Below are 25308 nucleotides of genomic sequence, written 5' to 3' on the forward strand. Positions count from 1 at the left end.
CCATGTCCAGAACATATATGTGTTATTCAGCGGGAGGTAAGAATAAATACGTGGTACTTTGAAACAATTTGTCTTGAGTGAGAAAAGAATTATCGCATAAAGTAAGATTTCAGACATTAAAGGCCATATTTCATTTCATATAAATATTTTGAAGGTCATGTCCGGTCATGAATTCTGTCATTCAATGGATGGATATTGGCGTAACTAGGCATACATTTGTGGCACATTAAGGACTACTCAGGTTGATAGCTAGATAGGTCAATTTAGAACATTGATGGTTGTGTCTATATCTTTGTCATTTATTCATGGATGCTTTTTTAAAATAATAAGAAATACTGATGATATAAATAAATGCTTCTTAATGTTTTCTAATGTTTGTAAAACTTGTAAGACTACAGTGACCATGCCTTCAATGTAAAAATTGGAAAAGAAGATTAAACAAAGAAAGGTGGCATTCAATAAACGCAGCCCCAACACACGACCAGCAACAAAGGTAATGGATCCTTAACTGAGCCGAGCTTCGAAGACATTTCAAGTTGCACGCCCTTGTTTATCTTTGTTTTACAAAATTGTTAGGGTAGTCCAAAAATAGTTGGAACAAATTTTAGTGACTAAAAATTACACTAAGAAATACCAAAATAATTTTTATGGGGTGATAGTTGAAAAAATATGAGATAAAATGATATCAAAATATGTTATATCATAATGGAATAAAATACATGTACTCATTAATTTCTTGAAAGATAGCCAAGAACAAAACAAGTCTGAAGATTTGAATATATCTTAGTCACTTGAATGATTTTAAAACATGAGATTGAATAAGGTGCATCGTCCTTGGCAAAGTGACATAATTATAATGTAGACGTTGATATTAACTAAGACAATGAATAAATACCAATGAATTAAGACAAAACGCACAAAAAACTCGTATTTTTAGTTAAGTAAATTTAAAGACATAGGCCTCGACAGCATATATTTTACATAATTTAGTAGCAAAAAACCAAAATGCTCAATCAAGTCATTCTGTGTTAATAAAAAAGTGTAAAACAGCAGTGAATCGTCAATATATTAATTGCAGAATTGGTATCAATTAACTGTCTAATCTTCTGCTTGTACTACAATGTACTATCATCAAAATACCCGCGGTAGACCTATAATGTTTTACTCTATATTATTCATTAACCTTAAGACAGTGCAAGCTCGTAGACTGTTTATGGTTCATGTTTGCGAGACTTTTTTTTTTCAAGATGAAAGATAATAAAGATTAAAATGACTACTATTTATTTGAGTTTATTCCAATTAATAAATAGATGATCTGTTTTTAACCATGTGTAGGCATGTTTTAAAGTTTGATTGATAAATACGACCCTTTATAAAGTAGCTATATCAATACAACAATAAAAAGTATCGTATAAACACATCTGCGGATGTTTCTAAATTCCAATTCCCACAATATCCCCATTTGATATATGAATTTTGCGTAGGCCGGTGCTAGGGTGCTTGGACGGTACTTTGCAATTTCCAGTAACGTCCATGTACAGGCTCAATCAAATCGAGCCTAAAACGTTTTCAATTTTGCCGATTTGATCGCTGTTTTGGGATTCTGTTGTTGTTTTATTTTCTATTTGAAATCGGGTCGTACAAAAGATATTGGTGCAAAGACATGCGGGCTCAAAAACATAGTCGCTTACCTGTGAAGATGACAGACAATTTTTAAAATATTTACATACTGACCTTGACTCTTGGCATTCAAATTATAAAATGATCTAGTGTCCATAAAGGTTTACACAAATGCTATTCTATCAAATAGAGATTACTTTAACATTTAATGGTTAATTAAAATGTGCAGGTTTTATGTAAGACATTTTGGATCTCAGATACCTGATATAGATTAATTGTCCAAAAGAATGACCTGTGATAGTTTGAAGTAATTATGTTAATAAAAGTGTGCAGTATACCTACACAGTGTGTACAATTCGACATGACATGTTGCTCATATCATAATTCAATTTTGATACTCATTCCTACAGAAGGATCGATTTGTTTAAAAGCACTTTACTTATATTTATTAAAAAGGTGTCCATTTTGAAATCAAATATGCCGGCATAGCAGTCAATGTGTAAAGCATGTATAATTATCAGCCAATTATTCCTTAAAGTAATTGAAACTTTTATTCCATGTAGATTAACGGAAATACGATACGATATGTACCTGAAAAAATAATTTTTTAAGTAGATGGTAAAGGACAATGGCGGCCATTTTGATTTGACCTTTTGAAGGTCAAGGACTTCAAGTACAGCGGTGGTAGAGCAAAAAATGGATTCAGCATACCCGAATTATGTAAAAACGATTGACTACCTGCTTGTACTAAAAAATGCCGTTAGACTCTTAACGGAGGGTCTTTTCTGAAAATCAAACCCGTCTATGATTAAATTTCACGTCTGACCTATTATGTAAATTACGTATTTTTATGAATTGTTAATATTCGGAACGATAAATAAATGAAAAACGATACATTCGATAAATCGTATATGCAAAAACTGCATTGAAGAAAGAATGTTCGCGACTGTCAACTCTGAATGAAAAATGAAATGTTAAAGTTTGCGCCACCATGGTTGAATTAATTCAATATAAGAAATTATTAATGTTATCAGACTGAATATTAGATTTTATCAATGTTGACTACGATAATAGTGTGTTTATGCCACTAATGTATGGACAGCTTAGTTTGCAGCCGTTCAACATGGCCAGGCTTGCATAACTTAAAAATAAAATATCCACTATAAAATCCATTAACACTTATGGTGTTAATTTGAATAATTTCATGAGTGATAAGAAAAAAGTATACTTATCGATTAGACTGTGCCCATGACAAATTTATCAAAAAGTTAAATGACAAAAATTTTGAATTTTGACAATCAGATAAAGTCCTCGAAAAAATCTTAAATGTTTCACACTGGCACTTTGTATTTTTGTGCGAAACGTTGTTTGATTTATTACCTATATCAATCATTAAATGTCCACCCTTTTGCCAAAAAGAGGCAATGTTATAACTGCTTAGTTTAGTTTACTAATGTTAATTTCTGATTTCTTAAAGATAATCTCTTTATTTCTGCACTATACAAAATCATAATTACTTGGATTTTTTCTTACAAGAATTCATGAATTCATGAATTGTGTAACATAAGTGTTGTCTATCATTTAATTCTTTTTTAGGTCTCTCATTAAAACTTTTTCTAAAAATTTTAATAAGTAGAGCTTAGGCCAGGGTTGAATTAATGATAATGATGATCATGATCATGATAAAGACAATTGTAATAATCAAAATTATAGTGACGACGATAACGAATAAAATAAAATCGACGTTAGTAATGATAATGATATTATTGATGATGATAAAAGAAGATGTGGAGGGCGAAATTGACGATAAAATGATTAAAACTTCTTCCAAAATTTATAATAAGTAGAACTTAGGCCAGGGTTGAATAATGTTGATGATGATCATCATCATTATAAAGACCATAATAATAACGATATTTATAGTGATGACGATAACGAATAAAATATGACGATAGTAATGATGATGCTGATACTATTGATGATGATTATGATGATGATAATGAAGAGATGGAGGACGAAATTGACGATATAATGTTGATTGCAATTAAAGAAAAAGGACACACCACTGAGGTACTCATAGAATTGTCGTAACCAACTGGTCAGCCTGCAAACATTCGGCTGAGGTCCGTTCTATGTTTAGGACTACCTGGGGGGTCACTATAAAGCTATGAGGTCAGAAGTACTATGTGGTGTGGTATTCCATATATACTACCCCACTTTACTAGACTGTAATGGTGAAAGCAGTCCGACAAAAACATAATAGTTTATTGTTCATACAACAACAATCTATGAACAGACATATTGTAGTGTCAGATTTATAAATTATACTGCTTGCATTTTTGTTTTCTTTTAATTTTTATATTGAACGCTTGTACATGTATTTTCAATAACTCATACAGCTTATTTCGCGAAAAATGTTTTATAATAAAACAGTTTTTATAAGAAGTCAAATATAGCTTGCAAAGCGGACAAGCTTACTTGACTGTTCCGACACATTTGATCAGTAACTTTTGAAAATCTAATCTTGATGATGTTAATTGTTTCCTATTACAATACAAGTGATTTCACATTTGAACCATTTGTGTCTCAATTTATAGTCATACATTACTGATCTTTCATCGAAGTAAATCTTCAAGCGGCACGTAAGAGACGGTGCCTCCATGACCAAATGGTTAAGGCTGTTGACTTGAAACCACTTGCCTCTTACCGCTTAAGGTTCGAGTTCCGCAAGGGACATTGTATTTTTTTCAAGTGAGGAAGCTATCAAACAAGCTTACGAAACATCTTTGGTTCTACTCGGATGTCCTTTTGTGCCTAAAGTAATGTACAGAGGGGTAACAGAGGTATTCCTCGACAGTAGAGCTGCGAAGTCGCCATATGATCTTTACAGTGATGGTGTGACTTAAAAGAGATAAAACAAGGATGAAAAAAAATGAACATAACAATTCGAACGGTATATATTGACTATCATTATAAATTATTTACATTTGAAAGAAGTTAACTTTTTGGCATGCACTTTTGAAAGAAACATTCATTTTGTTTGGGCTCAAAGTTGATATATTCATATGGTTCATTTCAATTTTGTTGGTTACCTCTATGCTAAGGTTAACGTCTGTCAGAGCATGTGAAATGTTGGATAATTTAGTAAAGCATAAGAACATACTACTAGTTAGTTGTCAATGGATACTCTCTTCCAACTAAAACAAAGCAAATTTTATAGAAAAGCACTTGACTTTATTGATAAATACCATTTAATTAAAGTAAAATGTAATTTAATTTTGCAGAAAAAAGGTCTATAACAGATACTACAAAAAATGGACTTAAATGTATTGCTACTGGTGCTAGCATATACCACAAGATGTTTGTGTGTGTTTGTATCAACACCAACCAGCAACGCTACGGAACGACATCGTCTATACACAGATCTATTCGTGAATCAGGGTTACAACTCTAAGATACAGCCATATACTTATCGGTCTGAAAAGTTTGGTAAGTGCCTGATAATTGCGTCTTATCTTTCCTCTGATTATTATGAAAACAGTTTAAATTGATTTCTTCCCATTTATCCTTATTATGTGCTATGGATATAAAAAAAATAACAAGAGTTTCAATCAGAGATGTTATATTTCCGATCCTTAAAGATCGTTCAGCACGACATTATTGTTGTGCTTGTGGTAATTTAGTTCTTTTTTTTTGGCTATTTTCTTGTTGGTTGGTTCCAGTATTCCTCACTTGAATACTGTTTAATCACCCTAAGATATGTAGCCTGCTTTTTAAATTTGTTTTTTGACGTCTTATCTGTGATATGCAGGCTCCATAACCTCTGATCCCTTTCAAAATTATATTCTATTTATTTTCGCCCATTTTTTCTCTGCGGATGTTTCAGAATTCAAAATTGTACCAGTTCATGTTAAATGTAGAATTCTGCTTAACGTGGACGGTAGTTTGTACTTGACAGTACCGTACCGTCCATGAACAGGCTCAATCAAACCGGGGCTTTTTTTAGAGATTCTTATTTTTCTATTTTATCTGTTCATGTTCATAGTCCAGTCAGTGGAGCCAGAAAAAATGGGTCAACCTATATCAAATTGCAAAAGTTTAGTTTTCACATTGTTATTTATTTATTTCAATATGTTGTTAATTATTAGTAAAAAGTTGCAATCATTTTACCTTGGCAAAATTGGTAAAACTTGGGTTCAGTAGGACAATGTTAAAAGCGCAATTCATTGTTATTTTTTATCACAGTATATCTCATTGATATGAAAACAATGCTTTTGAACTGGATTATTTTATACAAAAATGATATTTTCATAAATATTCTGTTCATTATGATTTATTTTAAGCAAGTTTTATTTATTTTCCTTTTTTCTACCATTTAAAGAAATAAATATATATATGAGATACCCCACCCACTATTGTAAAAAGGTAAGTTGTTACTTTTTTAAGCTTTAAGAAACATTTAAAAAGTAGTATTGAGCATGTAAAACGAATGGTTTAATATTCAACAAATTTTTAATACAAAACACATCAAGAAGCAATGTCATTTGTTGCACTTCTTTTTAAATAAAAACAGTAACTTTGTACAGACTTAGTATTATTTTCAACACAGTGAATTCTTAAACCTACTATCAAATTAAAACAAAACAGTTTAGAAACATTGGCTGGAAGAATTTGTAAAAATACATATAAATGTAACTACGCGATTTTTGATAGACATTATGATTAAAACGATAATTATAATTCCTTTTTCGCAAGCATAATTTGTTTTCTTTGATTACAAGAAACTGTTGAAGGAATTACCACACCCACTTCTAAAACAATATTTTTTTTGTTTTTTAAATTCAAGAGACATATACAATCTGTTATTCTGTATGTAAAATTAAAGGTTTGGTGTTCAATAAAACAAAACGCATAAAAAGCAATGCCATTTGTTGCACCTATTCATAGTGATTAATACTTTCAACACATTTTACGTTCTTTAACCTACTATGTTATATCAATAAAAGCAATTATGGCATGCAAAATTAATAAATTTAATGTGATCGCATCGTGTTTTTTTTTAAAAGAAATTGAGTAATAATTCATTTCTCTGCTGGCATAATTTCTTTTCAGTGATTCAAAAAACGATATATTGAAGAGTATAAATCAAATAGCATAAAAAAATAATGTAATTAAGTAATTAAGTGCACTTATTCTCAGTAATAGTATAATTTGTGTGCATTCTGCACAATATTTTCAAAACAATATATATTATTTAACCTACTATTATGTTAAAGATCCTGTGTGTTGTAATTAAGGATGTAACCACAAGTAAGTGATCTTTATATATGTATATGTAATTGTTCTTCTAAAACAATTTTCAATTCCCAAGAATATGTTAAATTTGTACTGCAAATGTATATACGCATTATATACTGTATACGCATTTTATTAAAATATGTGCATTCATTTCTTAACTGAAAAATTTGGCTCAGACTTATGCTGTTCACTCTTTGTGTAGTTCTTCCCTGTGTATTGCTGCATAACAACATTTATTTCAGTAGTTGCTTGCATTGAAAGTAACCAAAGTGCACGCTGTTCTTCTGTCATTCCTCTATCTCTTGTCAGTCCTCATGTTTTCACAGGGACCTCATTAATACCTGTTCAATTGCAAGTTCTGTTGAAATTCCAGCCCAATATCTGTCACTTCGTCTTACTACATGTTTTTTTGTCTAGAAATTGCCTGTACAAATCAAGGTGTGTTTTTTCTAAAGCAAGCATGTTCTGCAAATATATATAGGCAGATTTTAAGGAAAATGAATGTCCAAAAGCTGCAAAGTAAAAGAGCATTTTCCTTAGCGCTGTAAGATGTCAAGTCCAACTTCCAGTTCTCTCAGCTCGTATAAACTGCTGTATAATTGAAATAATTTTATATATTGGATGCATAATGCGTGTGTTCTATATTGCTTCAAGTTTAAAATAGAGTAAATTGAGGTTTATGTCATTGTTCAAAATGCCATCTTTCAAACTATTACTATTACTATACATTGATTTTCAGAGCGTATATCCGCAGCATTTTCTGTTACAAGGTTGGATACAATATCAACTTCAATTATTTTTTCCAACAATACTGTTTGTGTTTACCGAAAAATGTCCCCTTATTGCTCTTGCAACTGCATTTGGTGAGTTCACTGTTTCTAAGAGATCGTTCAATCCGGAACCACCCATGATGTGACCAAATGTGCTCAAAAAGCTTATTTCTGTGTGAAAGGCACCTAACCTTAAAACTATTTTCTTCAAATAACTATCCGAATCTTGAAGATTGATGATATTTGTTGCTTTCATGAAGAAAGGCTGATCAAAAGTTAAAACTGGTGTCACATTAAATTTGCCATATATATATCACGGTTGACGGAATATACAAGATGGATCAGTTGGACTCATGTCTATCATGGGAAGAAACGATATACTAGATTTGCCAGGGTGGTTAACATGAGTTTTGTCATAAAATTTCATGAAGCCGGACCAGGATGGGCATAAGTTGTTGATTGGCCAAAGAGGTTTTACAAATTGTTCAAAATTGTCTCTTTCTTCTGATAATAAATTAGAAATGTTTTTAAAATAAACAGGAATTGTGTCGATGACGGTTGAACAAAATACTTTATAGTTACTTTAGCTAAACTCTGTAGCTCCTCGAGGCTCACATTTCTTCTGACAACTTCAATATCACTAGTTGAGGTAATCATTCCCATACCATGGAAAATTCCATGACCATCTAATGTTATGATGTTATGATTATTGTCAGCAATAAATTGTGTAAAATGCCCAGGAAAAAAGTTAGAACGTATTCATGAACAGCAGCCGCAGCTTGATCAATACTTTTGCGTTTCCCAATTTGATACACAAAATCCAAGAGAATTTAATACATCTATAAGATATTTTGACCCAAAGTGATGTACTAGTATTTATACTGCAAGGTCGAGTGGCAATAGTGCTATAACGCCTCTTGGTCAACATGCTTGGATGATGACTTGACCAATTGAACCAAGTTAAACGTCATCATAGATCGCTTAAGAGATTTTAAAGACTCTCTGGAATATAATTCAGATTTTCTACACCAGAACCTGTAGATGAAAACGATAGATATATCCCCTTTGGTGCATCAAATAAGTCAATGCCGGCACGAATAAATTTGGCATCTGTTTTTACAATGCTTCTCTTCTTCACTCAGAGATCTTTTTTCATGAAATCATGTATAATGGAACTTGTGGTTTCTCTCAAACTAAATATATCTCCTTTACCATCCTTTGAAAAAATCATTAAAAAGCTTCAAAAGAGTTCAATAATCTTTTTCCTTGAATATTTACTTGAGTTTGCATTTGCACCAAACATTGCATGCATTTGAAATACAAGATGTTTAAGTGGTACTGGATTTTTATCACATGCATTTATATAATCTATGAGATTATTAAATGCTTCTGTCTCATGTCGGGATCTTCTAGTCTACCAACATAATTTTACCTCAAGGCATTAACATCATTCTACATTTTTGGTAATTGCTTTCCTGTTCTAAAATTAACGTTACATCTATGGTGATATCGTGCTTCTGCTGCAAGAAGGTTAAGTACATGTGATAAAACCCCAAGAACATTATCAGCCCATTAATCATCCATTTCTACAAATTTATATGTAATAATTTTCTGAAATTCTAAGCTTCTTACGGGAAATACATTATCACCTCTTTACGATGTCCATACTTTGCTATTTGATAACAAAACTAGAAGTTACTTTTAAAATCATATGTGTTAATAGAACGTAGAATTTTCACACTTCTATAGTAACAGTTAAAGCAGCACGCCTCCAGATTCATGTTAAATTTCATGAAAATTTTGATAATGTATTTGACAGTAAAATATTGTAAGGTGAACAAATAAAGTTATTTACATATTGCAATTGGCTCTTACAATCCATAAAAATAACCAAAAAGAGGTCAAAATGTGCAAAAAGCCCTTACTGCGTTAGTAACGCAGTAGAAATATGGTGATAAAATACTGCAAAATCAGTCTTAAATCGCAAATAACATGTAAACTTTAACAAAAATGATTGATCTTGATTGTTTTTACCTTTCTTGAAATATTTTAAATGTAAGTTTTCTCTCATTACACTAAATATGATAGCCTTGAACCTTGTAATCAATGATACATTTTTAGTGTATTTTTGCATTAATTATACTAAATACGGCTTGTATGATACCATTGAAAAACCTAATTATCGCTGGCGCATTTTTGATAATATTATAGCCTTGAAGCCTAGTATATATTGATGCAACTATAAATATTATTGTAATCTAGTTATACGAAATTTTATAGCCTTGACGCCTTGCAATTACGTGTGAATTAATTCAATTATTTCTGACATGATTCGAACACATATGTCTGGCTGTAAGTCTAGTTTTTGCCGATGTACCTTAACTGATATGTAACTTTGTATCATACAATATAATAAATGTTTATATTTCCATATTTAATAATTGTTCTAAATAAGTACAAAGATGAACTGTATATACTTTATCATGTTCAGGCAACATATTTCTTTTTTTATATTAGATATATAATTTATGTATAATATATATGTTAAAAAGTAACTATGTATATTTTGACAAGTTAAGTTAATAATTCTTTTTCTTATGTAATGATTCATGATTCAAATATCGATGTGTATGTGTCTCCAAACATTAACATTATAATCATTTCCTTGCTTTCAGCAAAATGATATTTCTATCACACATGTTCCATTTTTGTTTTTTTTTGTTTTTTCATGCCTTAAAAAATAATTCTGATATAGAAAACACACTGTTTTAAGAAAAGTATTTAATCAATTATCAAATATGTTCAGATATATCTTATTATCTCATCAATTCCATCATATCTCGACATATTATTATACCAATTTACATTTTTCACATCTATTCTCAAGTTCATTTTTTTTTTCTTTCTCAAATATACTTCTAAATATGCTATCTTCCTTTTTACTTCATCTACTCACAATCTCTTCTTCAACTCATTTATCTCAAATCATAGTCTCAAGATCTTCATATAACGATAAACAGATAAATAATGTGTACATTCTTCTCAACGTGTCTAACATTTGTATGGTCCTGACGGCAGAATCCATAATCTTGATACTCTTATCATCTATAACATAGTCAACTATAAATATTATACTGCTGTCACTTGTCCATACAGGTATTATGGGTTGTTTCCTCTATTCACTCATTTGTTGTTATGTCTATATACATTTTTCTGCCCTATATCAACTTTGTCATTACAGTATGGTTTATTAGTTGCTGCCAACAAACATAGGTTAATTAAACTTCCTTATAAGAATGTAATTCCAAATCTTGACAAACTTGAATTAAACATAAAATTTACATATGCATTTATAGAGACCTTATTTATTACTGTCTTTTGTATGTGGCTATACTTACTTATTTTGATGGCCGGTGATGTCCATAAAACCCTGGCCCCGAATCATTGTTTTCAACATGCTCAGACCAATCTCAGTCCGATTTTACTAATATTCAACATCACCTTTCGTTCGTCCACTTAAACGTCCAAAGCATTCGTAATAAACTTGACTTAATTTATTCAGAACTTCGTGACTTTGATATACTGGCTTTCTCTGAAACATGGCTTTGTCCGAATATACCTACCGAAGATCTCGCTCTTACATCATATTTTAGTCCCGAACGTAAAGATCGCGTACAAAATACTTATGGAGGAGTTATAGTATATATCAAAAATAACTTACATTACACCAGAAGACGTGATCTTGAACTTAACTTTCTTGAAAATATCTGGATTGAACTTATTCTCGAAAACAACAAACATATTCTTTTTGGAGTTTTTTATCGCGCACCAAACTCGGATGCAATTTACAACGGTCTTATTGAAGACTCAATTGCTCTTGCTGTTGATACTAATAAAACAAATATAATTATAACTGGGGATTTTAACTATAATGTCTTAAACAATTTATCAAATAGAAAAATTTCAGCGCTTACACAACAATTTAGTTTGGCTCAACTAATCGAAGAACCCACACATTTTACTGAAAATTCTGAGTCAATTATTGACTTGATATTTGTAACCAACAAAGAAAACATTCTTCATTCTGGTGTTGGTGAACATTTCCTAGATCAAGATTCGCGATATCACATTCCAATTTATTGTTTTTTGAAATTTAAAAAGTATAAACAAAAATCTTTTCAAAGATTTATTTGGGAATATAAGCGTGGTGATTATGAAAAGTTAAGAAATGATATACAGATTACTAACTGGAACAATTGCTTTGATACTGACATAAATATATATACTAACAAAATGACAGATAAATTATTAGATATTGCCAAAGATTGTATTCCTAATAAGATGATATATATTCGCCCTTCCGATGTTCCGTGGATGACAAGTACTATACGAAGTCATATTCGAAAAAGAAAACGATTATATAAAAAAGGTCTATACTTGGTTTCTCGAATATTTAAAAGATAGACAACAACGTGTTGTCCTTTCTAATTCTAAATCGTCTATTGGTTACCTTTCAGCTGGTGTCCCCCAAGGCTCAATTCTTGGTCCTCTCCTCTTTCTCATATTTAACGATATTGTTAAAGATATACAATCTTGTATCAATTTATTCGCCGATGATACTAGTCTTTATCTTGTTGTTGAAAATCCACAAACAGCTGCTATCACATTACAGTCGGATATAGACAGAATTTCATTATGGGCAGATACATGGCTTGTTTCATTTAATCCTTCTAAATCTGAGTCTTTATTAGTCTCTAGAAAGAGATATCCAAATCAACACCCAGAACTACAAATGAATAATCAGACTATTACTGAAGTTTCCGACCACAAACATCTTGGAGTTTTAATTTCGAATAACTGCACATGGCACTCACATATAGATTATATAACAAATAAAGCATGGAATAGGGTAAATATTATGAGAAAACTTAAATTTCGCCTAGATAGAAAATCACTAGAGACAATCTACATTTCTTTCATTCGTCCATTACTTGAATATGCTGATGTTATATGGGGAAATGCTACAAATTTTGAATTAGACGAACTTAACAAAATCCAAAACGAATGTGCTCGTATTGCTTCCGGATGTACAAGACTTGTTTCACTCGAAAATCTTTCAAATGAAATAAACTGGGAATCTCTCGAAGAAAGACGATATATACATAGAATGATCTTACTTTTTAAAATTCAAAACGGACTAGCTCCAGATTATCTTTTCTCAATTCTCCCAACATCAACTAATAATAGGTACAACCTAAGAAATATTGACAATATTCCGGGAATATATGCAAGAACTACACTTTATTTTAACTCTTTTTTTCCGACTGCAATAAGGGAATGGAATAATCTTCCACACGACGTCCGTAACCTTCCAACTATCACATCATTTAAACAAAATTTGAAGAAAAACACACGGCACACGCCTAAGTATTACTTGTCTGGTGAAAGAAAACTTCAAATTCTTCATACAAGACTTCGAACAAAGTGTAGTTCTCTAAACTACCATTTGTTTTTGAAAAACATAACTGCATCACCTTTATGTCTTTGCGGCCAAATAGAAAATAACTTTCATTTCTTCTTCGAATGTACACAATTTGACACAGCTCGACAAAAGTTACTTCGAAATTTAAATAACTTTGACATTGATTTAAATGTTCTACTTTTAGGCAACCCAGACCTTTCTGACCAAACTAATGACATAATTTTTTCACACGTACACACTTACATCCAAGAGACAAAAAGATTCATTTAACACCCAAACACTTAAACATTATATTCCTATACTTTATACCTTATTATTTATCTTTCTCCTTTTTCACTACCTTTTCACCTTTCTGTGTTATTTTCAAATACTATTCTACTTTGTATGATAATATTTATTTGAATGTTAATATATTCATTCTAAATATATATATTCAGCCTAAATATATTCAATGGAACATATACAATGTTTCTTAAAGCATTTGAATACATATCAATTTCTGTGTTTTCTTTTTCTCTAATATATTTTGTTTTCAAGATTTTTTTTTCTATATTATATTCGTCTCAGCTTATAAAATATGTAATTATTTAAGCGCCTATTACATGTCAATTACTCACTTAGGAGAAGAATTTCATAAGACATGTTGTCTTTCATTCTAATCCTGTTTTTTTAAGAATATTTGAATTGCATCTGTATATTGTGAATTATAACATGTATATATATTCTGAGAAATAAAATATGTTTAAACTAAAACTAAATATTAGTACATTTTTCTCAATTTTCATTTTCTTGAAATATTTTGGCTCATCTGGAGGCGTGCAGCTTTAAACTTGAAGTTGCGATATTTCTTTGATGTATAAAATTTCTTCTGCGGTTAACTTAGCCCGGCTCTGTTTTAACAGACGATCCTAATGGTTTGCTTACTTTGTTAACACTATCACTACCTTTAACAATCAATGAAACATTTGGAAATTTTCAGCAATAGCTTTGCAGATTTCAAATTCAGATCCAGGCTACTTACTTTTGCAGCACAATAAAAAACATCACCATCATCATATTAAGTTTTAAACACAATCAGATCAATTTCCGCCTGATTGATCATAAGATTTCAAGATTTCATTCCAAATACATGTGGGTATTATACCCATGAGCACACAGCATATATACAAACATACATACATACAGAAACATAATATCAAGGTCATTAAACATATATAACATATATTTAACATTTACTGTATATTTGAGTCATAAGTTTGCTTTAATATGAACAGAATAACATATTACAGCAAGGTTTAAATGAAGCACAGGTTTTGCATAATGATATCAATTAAGTAACATTACATTTACCTTCCTAGGTACTATAATTTACGAATATTCAACATTTGTTCTTAATTCAAACATTTTAAAGATAAACATTGATAATTTTCTTATAACATTTTCATTTTGAGATGTTAACAATTCAATAAATTTTGGTATATTTGGTTTTTTCCAATAATATTTATCTATGAGCTGTTTTCTCAAAACATTGTATTGTGGACATTCTAATAATACATGAAATTCATCTTCTAGTTTTAAGCAAATATTACATTTTCTTTCATTATAAGGAATTGCTTCAGGTTTATGCCATCTACCAGTTTCTACTTTTAATCTATGCGAAGAAGTCCTGAAACGTGATAAAGATTTCCTAAATTTTTCAATATTAACCATTGACAGATATGACTTAAAACTTAAAACCAAAATCACAAAATAATACATAACTTCTTGCTCTTGATGAATCTCTTAAAGTTGCATACCAATTTTGTATAAATGTATCTGTTAATCTTTGTTTTGCTACTGCTAAAAATAAATTTATATCACCAACGCCCTGATTAATCCATACTTCATTGAAACCTAAAGATTGTAACAAAATCATAACAGACTTAGCCCAAGACTTTGAATTCGGTTTAAGTTCATATATGACATTAAAGAGTCTATGTTTGTTATTGTTGTTGTTGTTGTTGTTTTTGATTGATTGTTTTTAAATAATTTTGTGATTTTGTGTTCTAAAGTTTATTGGACTAAAGTTTAGTACTACATTGGCTGAAATATATTTGTTTTCACTTCATCTTCTGAGACTTTTTTATGTTTCAGGTGTACTAATGTCGTTTGTTCTTAAAACGATAATTGATTTAGATGAAGTAACAGAAACATTGAAAACATCATCTTACATGGTCATAGAATGGAACGATACATTCTTAAAATGGAATAGAACAGAATACGACTATTTATATATAACATACTGGCCTCAGGTATTTTCCCATTTCTAGTTACATATATCATTAAGCATTGCCCTTATTTTACTACTATTTTGATACATTCCAATGAACACTTTATTTGATGTCCTCTTTTCACACCTCTCTCTATAACTAGCTCAGATCGCTCTTGTTTTTTTAATACGTTACTTGGTCGACAGTCATGTGGTGAATCTTATGTTTGAACTAATTTATCCCACATTTGCATCTTTTAAAGCAACGAATCACTATAGAAAAGAAATAATCTATTAACTTCCATAAACAGAGCACATTTCTTGCCACCTATGTCAATTTTAAGACGATTCTTAATATTGAATCTATGTCACAGTCGTATACGTGAGAAACAATTTAGCAATCTTCAGTTGCAGCATAAGTGAGTGAGCATAGTTTATATATGGTATTTTGCAGATCAAAACATGCTTTAACTTATCTAGGCTCTCGTGACTACCTGTCATTGTTGCACGTTTAATTACATCCTACGACACGTAACTCAGTGCGCAATGTAAAAAACAGCTTCTTCATCCAAAGTTGTTTTTTAAATATATCTTTTAAATGACATTGCACTAGCACGTGGAAAGCACGACAAAAGCCATGGTTTCTTTATACGAAATACAAATAACGAAACGTCGAATTACCTCTGAGATGTGAACAGCGCTAATGCACCTTTGTTCGTGCTTGAACATATGCAGAAGATCCCGGCCTTATTAAATCACTCGCACTGCGGCTTTGGTTTAAATGCGTCTTCGTGATTTTTACATGTAAATGAAAGAACAAACTCGCATTAACCCTCTTGTGGTATCAGTTTAAAACTAACTTAATGATCCCGTAGTGTTTGCATTATTTTTGAGAGTAAAATATAATTTAAGTTCTAGATGCATTTCATATTAGAACAATCCACATATTATCTATTTAGACAAAGTTAAAAAGTTTTTGATAGGTTGTATGGTTTTATATCAGTGGTTGTAAATATTATTTAAATCTAGCCACAGGGCAAAGCCGTATGTATTTGAGCTAACCACAACATGTTCTTGTTTATTTCAGAACGATGTATGGAAGCCAGACATAATTCTGGCTAATTCAGTAAGGTCCTATGAAAGTTTAGGACATGAAACTTTAATGGTAGAAAACTTTAATGATGGCACTATTAAGTGGTTCCCTCTAGAGGTATGTAGACGATTAAATAAAATCCTTTTATTTATAAACTAATTATAATGATATCATAAAACATATAGTACCCAATCATGTATTTAAAACAATATCCGCCACAATGCCAATTCAACAGGATTTATCACATTTACTTACTTTTATGTTGACTTGTTTCTGAGAATGATTTGCTTAACCTGAAGATTTCTTGATTTTTAAATAAAGTTAGAACCAAAATTCTGTGATAAAATGACTTAAAGGAGTTTTGTTTTAAAACATATTATAACGCACGTTTTGTTTAGAAGCGAACAGAAAATCCCTTTTTGATACAATCATAAAGCGATAAATGTGCATTTGTTATGAACTTTATATTGTCGAACAGCAACCACAAATAAAAAATAAAAATAAAACAGACGCACGCACGCACACACGCACGCACACACACACAACAACAACAGCAACAAAACAACAGGACAGGTGACAGGTAATAGTAGCTGAAAAGCACCGTGTATATCCAGTAACGCTGGGTAACTAATAAAAGATGGAAACATTTTCATATAACTGTCAAAACACTATTACATGTATTAAACGAAGCAAAGATAAATCTGTTTGTTATTTCATTATTACAATAAACACTAGACCTGTCATTTTAATGCTGTTCAACATACCAGCCGGTTAGTTGAAATAGGGTGGAGTGAATGTAATAATGGTAAGAATTTTGTTTGCGATAACACTTTAGCAAAGTATCATAAAGTTTCTCTATGTGAATTGTAAATTAATGCTGCGTTAACACTGTGTTCCCGCCGTTCACGGAAGATGTGACCATACCGCGGTTATCATGGAACCTTCAATGTGACACGCAAGTGTCAAAAACTGGAGAAAAAAATCAACTGTTGTGGAATACGTTAGATTCCTTTCAAGCCCTATTGCGAACTGATATGCATTAATAATTATAGCAATTATAGTTTAATTGTTAAACGTGGGCAGTCCCAATATTCTGTGACAAAACAGATTAGAATCTTAATAAAATAGATTTTGTAAAATAGTCATGAACTAGAATCAACTGAACATAACCTTTACCATGAGAAATTGGCAGTAGAGATTGGTCTTCCTACTCTTCTTTTCTTTATCGCAGATTTCTTACTTCTGTTATTTGTAAATATATGCTTTCGATATGTTGCTGAACTATTCTGTTTGTAAACAGGTGCAATCTTGATGTCCTAACAAAACATTAGAAAGCAACATGATTGTTTCAGACGTAACACCTAATATTTGAAATACAAGTACAACATATATAATTAATTCAAACATACTCATAATAAAATACAGAACAAATTGACGTGGGCCGAGAATATAGATGTCTTTATTCATGAGCATTTAAAAGTAATTGGAGAAATATTCTATTAATGAATAAAGGGAATGTTAAATGATACATTCATAGATAATATGTAAGAATTATATTTCACTGGCGGCCAATGAAATTTGTCATGGACTTTTGGGACAAATATACTAATATTTAAAACAAGCAAAATCATGTAATCATATAATTACAATGATATACACATATACATATGATGTTATTATGCTAATTTCTGAAACATTTAACTGCAACATGTTATTATGAACTTTACAATATTTCAGATGTTTGAAACGTCCTGCGATATAGACATGAGATATTTCCCATATGATGTTCAAACTTGTGAGATACAGTTTATGTCTTGGAGCTATGTTAGCGTAAGGAGCCTTTCTTGTTAAAGCAATCGTTTACAAATAACCATAACAAAACAAGTGTCCATATAATATCGCCATCAAAACTTTCCTATAAGATAAGATATTTGTAGGTCCTGCTCACACCGGCATTTATATCACTGTAAATAAAGAAGTTTATAGAATGTTTACATCATATTTTGATCTTTGATGAAGATAGTAAAACAAACAAAGCCATCTAGACTGGTTAACCTGGAGATCAATGGATCAATCCTTGTGCCAGCACGGAAACAGTCAACTAAAGGTTTTTCTTTACAAATGGTATCGTAAAACATTTTACAATATGTGGACCTGAAGATCTTGTAGTCTTTTCTTTTATACGAAATTTATGTCAGATTTGATAATATCCTATTTAAACAGGTCATAGTAATTTCTATGGGTACTTATTGTGCACCTTTCGTCTCCGATTTGTTTTAATATTGCTATAGAAGAGACTTTATGTTGAGTCTCTCTGAAAATACACAACAAGATGTTATAATAGCATTTAATAACACTTCATGATACATTTATGAAATTTTTGATTTAAATAATTCTTATTTTGATCAAATGGTTTCTGATATCTATCCCAAAGAACTTCAACTGAATAAAACGCATTCTTGATATTTACCACATCATTTTTGGATCTTCAAAACAATACTATTTACATAAAAATCTATTATAAGATAGATGACTTTGATTTTGGTATAGTCAATTATCAATACTTAATCCAGATGCACCCCATGCAACATCTTACGGGGTATATGTATCTAAGTTAATAAGATTAGCCAGGGTTTGTAGCGATGTAAAAGATTTTCACGAACGGAATATTTTTAATTACTAGCAAACTTCTCAAAAAGGGCTACATTTATCATAAATTATGGAAATATTTTCCTAAATTTTATAATCGTAATTTCGATTTTATATCAAATTCAATAGCGATTTGAAAACTCGTCTACGACTAGGGATTAGCAAGCCTGATTTCTATGGAGATGGGATTTACAAACTTTTTGAGTCATGGTAATATTTATGTTGCCTTTTTTAAGATATTAAAACGTTTTTATAAAATACGTTATGACCTTACTATCTTAAGACATACTGCATGGTTAGTGTTCAGCCCGTTTAACAGTTGGACACTACGCTTTCCTCTTTTGATTACATCTGACAGACCAAGTGAGAGACTATGATGGACAGTTCTAAAAGCCCATCGAACTGAATTGTTTCATCTTCTGCCATGCTTCATCGAGGGGGAAGGAGCTTGTAGGTGATATTCTTGTTTCTCTGTCTTCCTTTAAGACATTGGATACTTTTGTTATAGTCATTGTGTTTACTTTTATATGTATCTACATGAGCACTTCTGTGTTCTACTTATTTATCTCTTTTGTAACCATAGACTTGTAAAAATTACGCTTGGCGGGGATTCATTTTATTTATATTGTCTCGTTTAAAAGGAACATTGTGAGGCTATGAGTGAGGTTTGGTGCACCAATAACCGGTTTAAACTCCTTAGCAGTACTTATGCTGTTACAAGGTGGTGCGCCCCTGTATTCATTAGATGTACATCTTGTTTATTGTTACATGTAATTGTGGTGATACTAGTGTGTCACTTACGTTTTTCTTCTACTGTGATAACCTTCCCTTTTCCTTATTTTTTTGTTAATTTTACCCACACCATACCCGTCTATTGCCCCCTTCTTCTTCCTTCTGTCATCCTTCTTCCCGTTCGCCCTTACCCTTTTGTAGGTTTTTAGGTATATTTTCATTAATTAATTTTCACCCCGTTTCCTCTTGTAAGTTTTTATGATTTCCTGTTTTATAATAACATCCCGTCTATTTAAAGCCCGTGTGCCCCGTCCTGTTTGGTGTCCATCCGGGCTCCTTGCCGATGGTCCTGTGTTGGAGGATGTGTTCGTTGAATGTCTCCCTTCTTTGTTGATGTTGTTTTTCATATTTTCCTCTACTCCGGTAATCTTCTACTTGTAAATGATAAACAGATAACGTATGAACCTGGAAGCGTTGGTGGACACTCTACAGAAATAGAAGTAAAATATATTTTAATCAGCCAAAGTTACATTTCGGATAGTTACACTCTATTTTTCAGTTTTGTTTGTTTATTTCAGTAATGAAATAGTGATTACACATAAGGCGAAATTGTCTGGTTTTTTTTCTTCATTTTGCTAAGAATTGATCAAAGTATTGATATTTAATTTCTTTTCTCTATCACTGCGATATTTCTATATTCAGTAACAGATACACAATTCCAGACGTCAATTCTTTCTATTTAAAAAGTTTTAATAGCTCAAATTATGATTTAATAGCTACAGTTTAAGTTTGCAATTACAGTGAAGGAATTGTTAAATTTTGACTAAGCCATTAAACAATATTCAATCATAAATACATAAATTGTACACGAGATTCATTGAAAAGGTTAGCTAGGAGTTGGAGCAAATAAATAGTTAAGACAATTAGCAGAATATTCCATCATAAAAGTTTAATGATGCCATTGACGCACGCGCATTGATAAAAAGAAACAATTTATCAAAATTGAGTGTCTAATCACATGTAAATGTAATTAAATCATGTATAGTTGAGCGAAATATACTGTTGGGATATAAAATTGCTCTAGCATGTCGCTCATTATTGGGGAAATATTTTCAAACGGTGCAGTTCACTGCTATGATATGATATTCATGTCAGTGATAATTATTCTATGACTATCAAAGCCTGTTAACGTCGCTGCACGGGCGTGACATAAAGTTCTACAACTTCACAGACGTGCCACAAAAATCATGGAGAGAAAAAATACGGGATGAATTGCATCGCCACATAGGGAGGACGGGGCAGTGTCAAGACCTCTGCGAAATTCAGTAATTTATCAAGAGTTGCCATATCTGTACCAAAATATGTACAAGTTTATGTCAAATTCGTGCAACGACGGATGTGATCAACAGTCAGGGTGGGAATAATCATCACTGACATTATTTACTTTTCACGTTACATCAAATTTAATGAACATGTATTTTGTGTTTGTTAAGAAACTGAATGAAAGGAATTTAAAACCATGTCTCTCAACTTTATTTATTTCAGCATGGTTGGGTCAATAATTGATATTGGTACATTGAGACCATTTACACATGACCTTAAGTGTACTAGTACGTACTGAATTTTTCTGTCTCATTGCAGGTACACCTTAAAGCACGTGAAGGTGAAATATCATTGAGGTATTACGATGTAAATCCTTTATGGGAAATCTTAGAAACAAGAGTAAACTATTCAAAAAGAGCTGGCATAGATGTCTTAATATATGAATTAAAGTTAAAGCGGAAACCCCAGCATGCACTGTTGACTTTATTTCTTCCAGTTTTGTTGCTAACCATTTTAGGACTTTTCGTGTTTGCGATACCTAACGGGGGTGATAGATCAGGATACGCAGTTACAGTGTTCCTTGCTTTCTCCGTCTACTTGACTATTGTAGATTCTGTTATGTCTCCGAATTCCGAGAAGATATCACTGTTTTCGATATATCTAGTTGTTCAAACTGCCCAGTCAACAATCATCACAATTTTATCTGTACTTTTAACAAAAGCAGAACTAATGGACAAGGACACGACAGTACCACGTTGTCTTGTGTTTCTAGTTAAAATTAGCAAGGTATGCCGCAAGAAAAAGTTGAAATCTGACAACGTCTATACCATTGAAAGCACTGCAACGGAAATAAATTCGGATAGCAAGAGCGATAACAAAAAGGAGACGAAAAATGTCAAGGAAACATCACCTTGTACTTGGGACATGGTTGTAGACGCCGTTGATAAAATAGCATTAATATTCTTCACTGTCACTTTCATTGGAACAACCGTATGTTTCTTTTGTGTAATCATTCTTGATAAACAATAACTGTTTTATTTGAGGGAAAAAACTTATCATGTAATACTTACTACATATAGATGCAGTGTAAGTTTTATCTTTTATCTGAAAGGTTGAAAATTAATTCGATGTGTCATCCAGCTAGTGTTCGCGATGTGTAAGACACCATGCGTTCTTGGTTGTGCAATACGAAATATATCTGATTTTCTATTCACATCTAGTTTATTTCAATGTCAAATGCATAATGCTAAAGAGACATGATCATTTAACATGTTTTGAGAAAAAATAAACCAGGAGAATAGACCGCCATGAATACATGTATACATCACTGTTAAACACATATTTTTTTTCTAAAATCTGCCCCTTTTGGATAAAGCTGTTATAAGAACTGTGTTGAAAAGTGTAAGAAATTGTTCCACATTAAACACACTATTCTACCTGTGAAACAGTGTTCCTGTAATAAATTCATAGCTTATTATATAGTGTTATAATGTATACTAATGTATAGTAACAAGGTGTATTTCGATAATACAGGACGAAGGAACGAATGTCTCACTATCTCTGAGTTGTGGTTACCTTTTTCGACACAAATGACTGTCATGTCATGGAAACTTCTACAACTGTACATGTACTAATCTACAACTGTACATGTACTAATAACTAATAATTTTTATTGGTAAAAAACGTTCATAGAATTACTACATTTGTGTATCTTCTATCAAAATAAAAACCAATGTATGTACATGTATGTTTTGTATATATATTAACTTAATCAAGACTAAAATTTACATAGGGCTATTTATTTAAGGAGCATATTATCCTTTCTTTACAAGGAGTAATTAATTTCAGTTAGATTTTCTCATTTTATCATTTCTACTCAGTTTCTACATAATAACCAGGGCAACCTGTTTTATCTCAAAGTCCACAATCCGTGCTGCTGCTTAAACTAGTTATGAAATCCAGGACGAAGTGATCTGGCAAAACCTTTAAGCGCTATGTCCCTAAAAGAGAGTTTAATATCGAAAGAAAAAACAAGCAGAGATCCTGAATATATTTTAATACTTAACTGAGATAAGAAGAATTGATAAATTCGAATTATGAAAATTCAAGAGAGATACCATTCATTGAGGTTTGTCTCGATTTACACAAGTCCTCAAACTTCTCGCACAAATCGCAAGAGATTAAATAATGGTATATTGTGCTTCTGACATGCCTTATGTGTTATTAGCTCGTAAAATCATTTTTTTCTCAGAGCCGAAATCACTTGTTGTGCTTCAATATGTATTTTTTTGCTGGTTGTAGCAACGCTATATGTCGCAACGCCGCTATATGTCGCAACTAAACGCTAAATGTCGCAACGCTGACGCTATATGTCGCAATCAACGCTATATGTCGCAATCGCCTACCGCTTAATGTCGCAACGTTGCCGCTATATGTCGCACAAAAATTGATTGCCGCTAAACGTCGCAACCCCTTGACGCTAAATGTCGCACTTGGTAGGAAAGTAACAGATGGAACTGACACAAAAAGTAAGTGTTAAAACATTTAAAGTTTATACCATTTACACATGAAAACATATCCTAGAAACCAAACAAAAGTTGTATTTCGCGGTCTATGGCAAAAACCTTATATGGCCATAGAAACTGTTTTTGATTAAAGGGATGGATTTGGTTCTCAACCACGGACCAGATGTGAGATCAAACTTTCTCACAAAATGCATCAACAAAAACATTTGGATATACATGTATGTTTGTTAATTTATTATTTGACATAACTGAGCAAACCGCTTATTAATGCTAAGGGGGAACTATATCTTAATATATATTTTATATTATACCTGTTCATAATCTGACTAGATAGGCTTTACTACATGTAAGTATTAAATAATACCCAATTGATCTGTTGATCGATATTCGTAACTATGCGGTGTATTGATTTAGGTTTATGACAGAATTGTTATACTTTCATAACTATTTATGTTTATCTCAATATTTCTTCGGGAACATTAATGAATCAATAAACTATGGAATTGCCAAATATTGACTGCCTACTGCTTACTGTCAACTGCCTACGGCTTACTACTTATTATTCACTGCTTATAGCATTAAAATAAAAATGGACGACCTTTTACAAATGTATTGGTAAAAAAATTATTCAGTTGCCTAAATAGTTGCCGTTCTGGAGGTCATGCACAATATAGTGCAGTGGTATATAGGCCACTTCCAACAGCCTTGCTGTTGGGTAAACCCTTTAGCGATGTGGTTGAGGTGTCCGCCTACGGACCAAGAGGTCTGTTGTTCAAAACCCGGTTGGACCCTTGGTATTTTTCTGCCTCCTAATTTACTTAAATGGTGTCAGAAGTGTTTGACGGACTAATGCGGTAAGCAGGGACTGACATTCAGGAGAGCTGGCTAGCTCTGAAAAGTAAGGGGAGGAGTGTAGTGGTTGTAGGTATATAGGCCACTTCCATCAGCCTTGCTGTTAGATTAACCCTTTAACGACGTGGTTGAGGTGTCCGTCTACGGACCAAGAGGTCTGTGGTTAAAAACCCGGTTGGACCCTTGGTATTTTTCTGCCTCCTAATTTACTTTGATAGTTTACAGGTACATATATATTCTTAGAACAACATTTAAAGGAATTTACTGATAAATTAATAAATGCATGGACTATAACATGGAATTCCATAAACGACAGCCAACTGTTGACTGCTTACTGTCTACTTATGACTAACTACTGCCTACTGTTAACTGCCTACTGCTTACTGTCAACTGCTTACTGCCAATTGCATACTGTCAACTGCTTACTCCCCCACTAGAAAACAACAACAACAACAACAACAACAATTAGATAGATAAATAAATACAAAAATGAATAAAAATAAATAAATAGAGGTATATTCTTTTATCCGTTCACATATAGAGGTTATAGGCTGACCCATGAAAAAATAGAGAAACTAAAATTCAAACCAAAAAGAAATTGCTTTATCATATACCTATAAGTGAAATATTGAGAAATACTGATGAAATAAAATCCGTATTTTCAATTTTAGTATTTTCACTGTAAAAAGCTATTTTTCACTGTAATGAAATATACT

The 25308-nt window shown here is 31.7% G+C and overlaps 1 protein-coding gene across 1 annotated transcript; it reads left to right on the plus strand.

The window, feature by feature from the left end:
• Positions 1-4896: 4896 nt before the first annotated feature.
• On the plus strand, positions 4897-22956 carry LOC132716662 (acetylcholine receptor subunit alpha-type acr-16-like). Its single transcript, XM_060699984.1, has 5 exons — positions 4897-5109; positions 15304-15461; positions 16506-16628; positions 18249-18341; positions 21534-22956. The coding sequence occupies exons 1-5, from the start codon at positions 4935-4937 to the stop codon at positions 22242-22244; spliced, it is 1260 nt and encodes a 419-aa protein (XP_060555967.1). The 5' UTR covers positions 4897-4934; the 3' UTR covers positions 22245-22956.
• Positions 22957-25308: the final 2352 nt, after the last annotated feature.

This window comes from Ruditapes philippinarum, unplaced genomic scaffold (genome assembly GCF_026571515.1).
Source record: "Ruditapes philippinarum isolate M1 unplaced genomic scaffold, ASM2657151v2 ctg4858_1_1_1_1, whole genome shotgun sequence".
Lineage (NCBI taxonomy): Eukaryota > Metazoa > Mollusca > Bivalvia > Venerida > Veneridae > Ruditapes > Ruditapes philippinarum.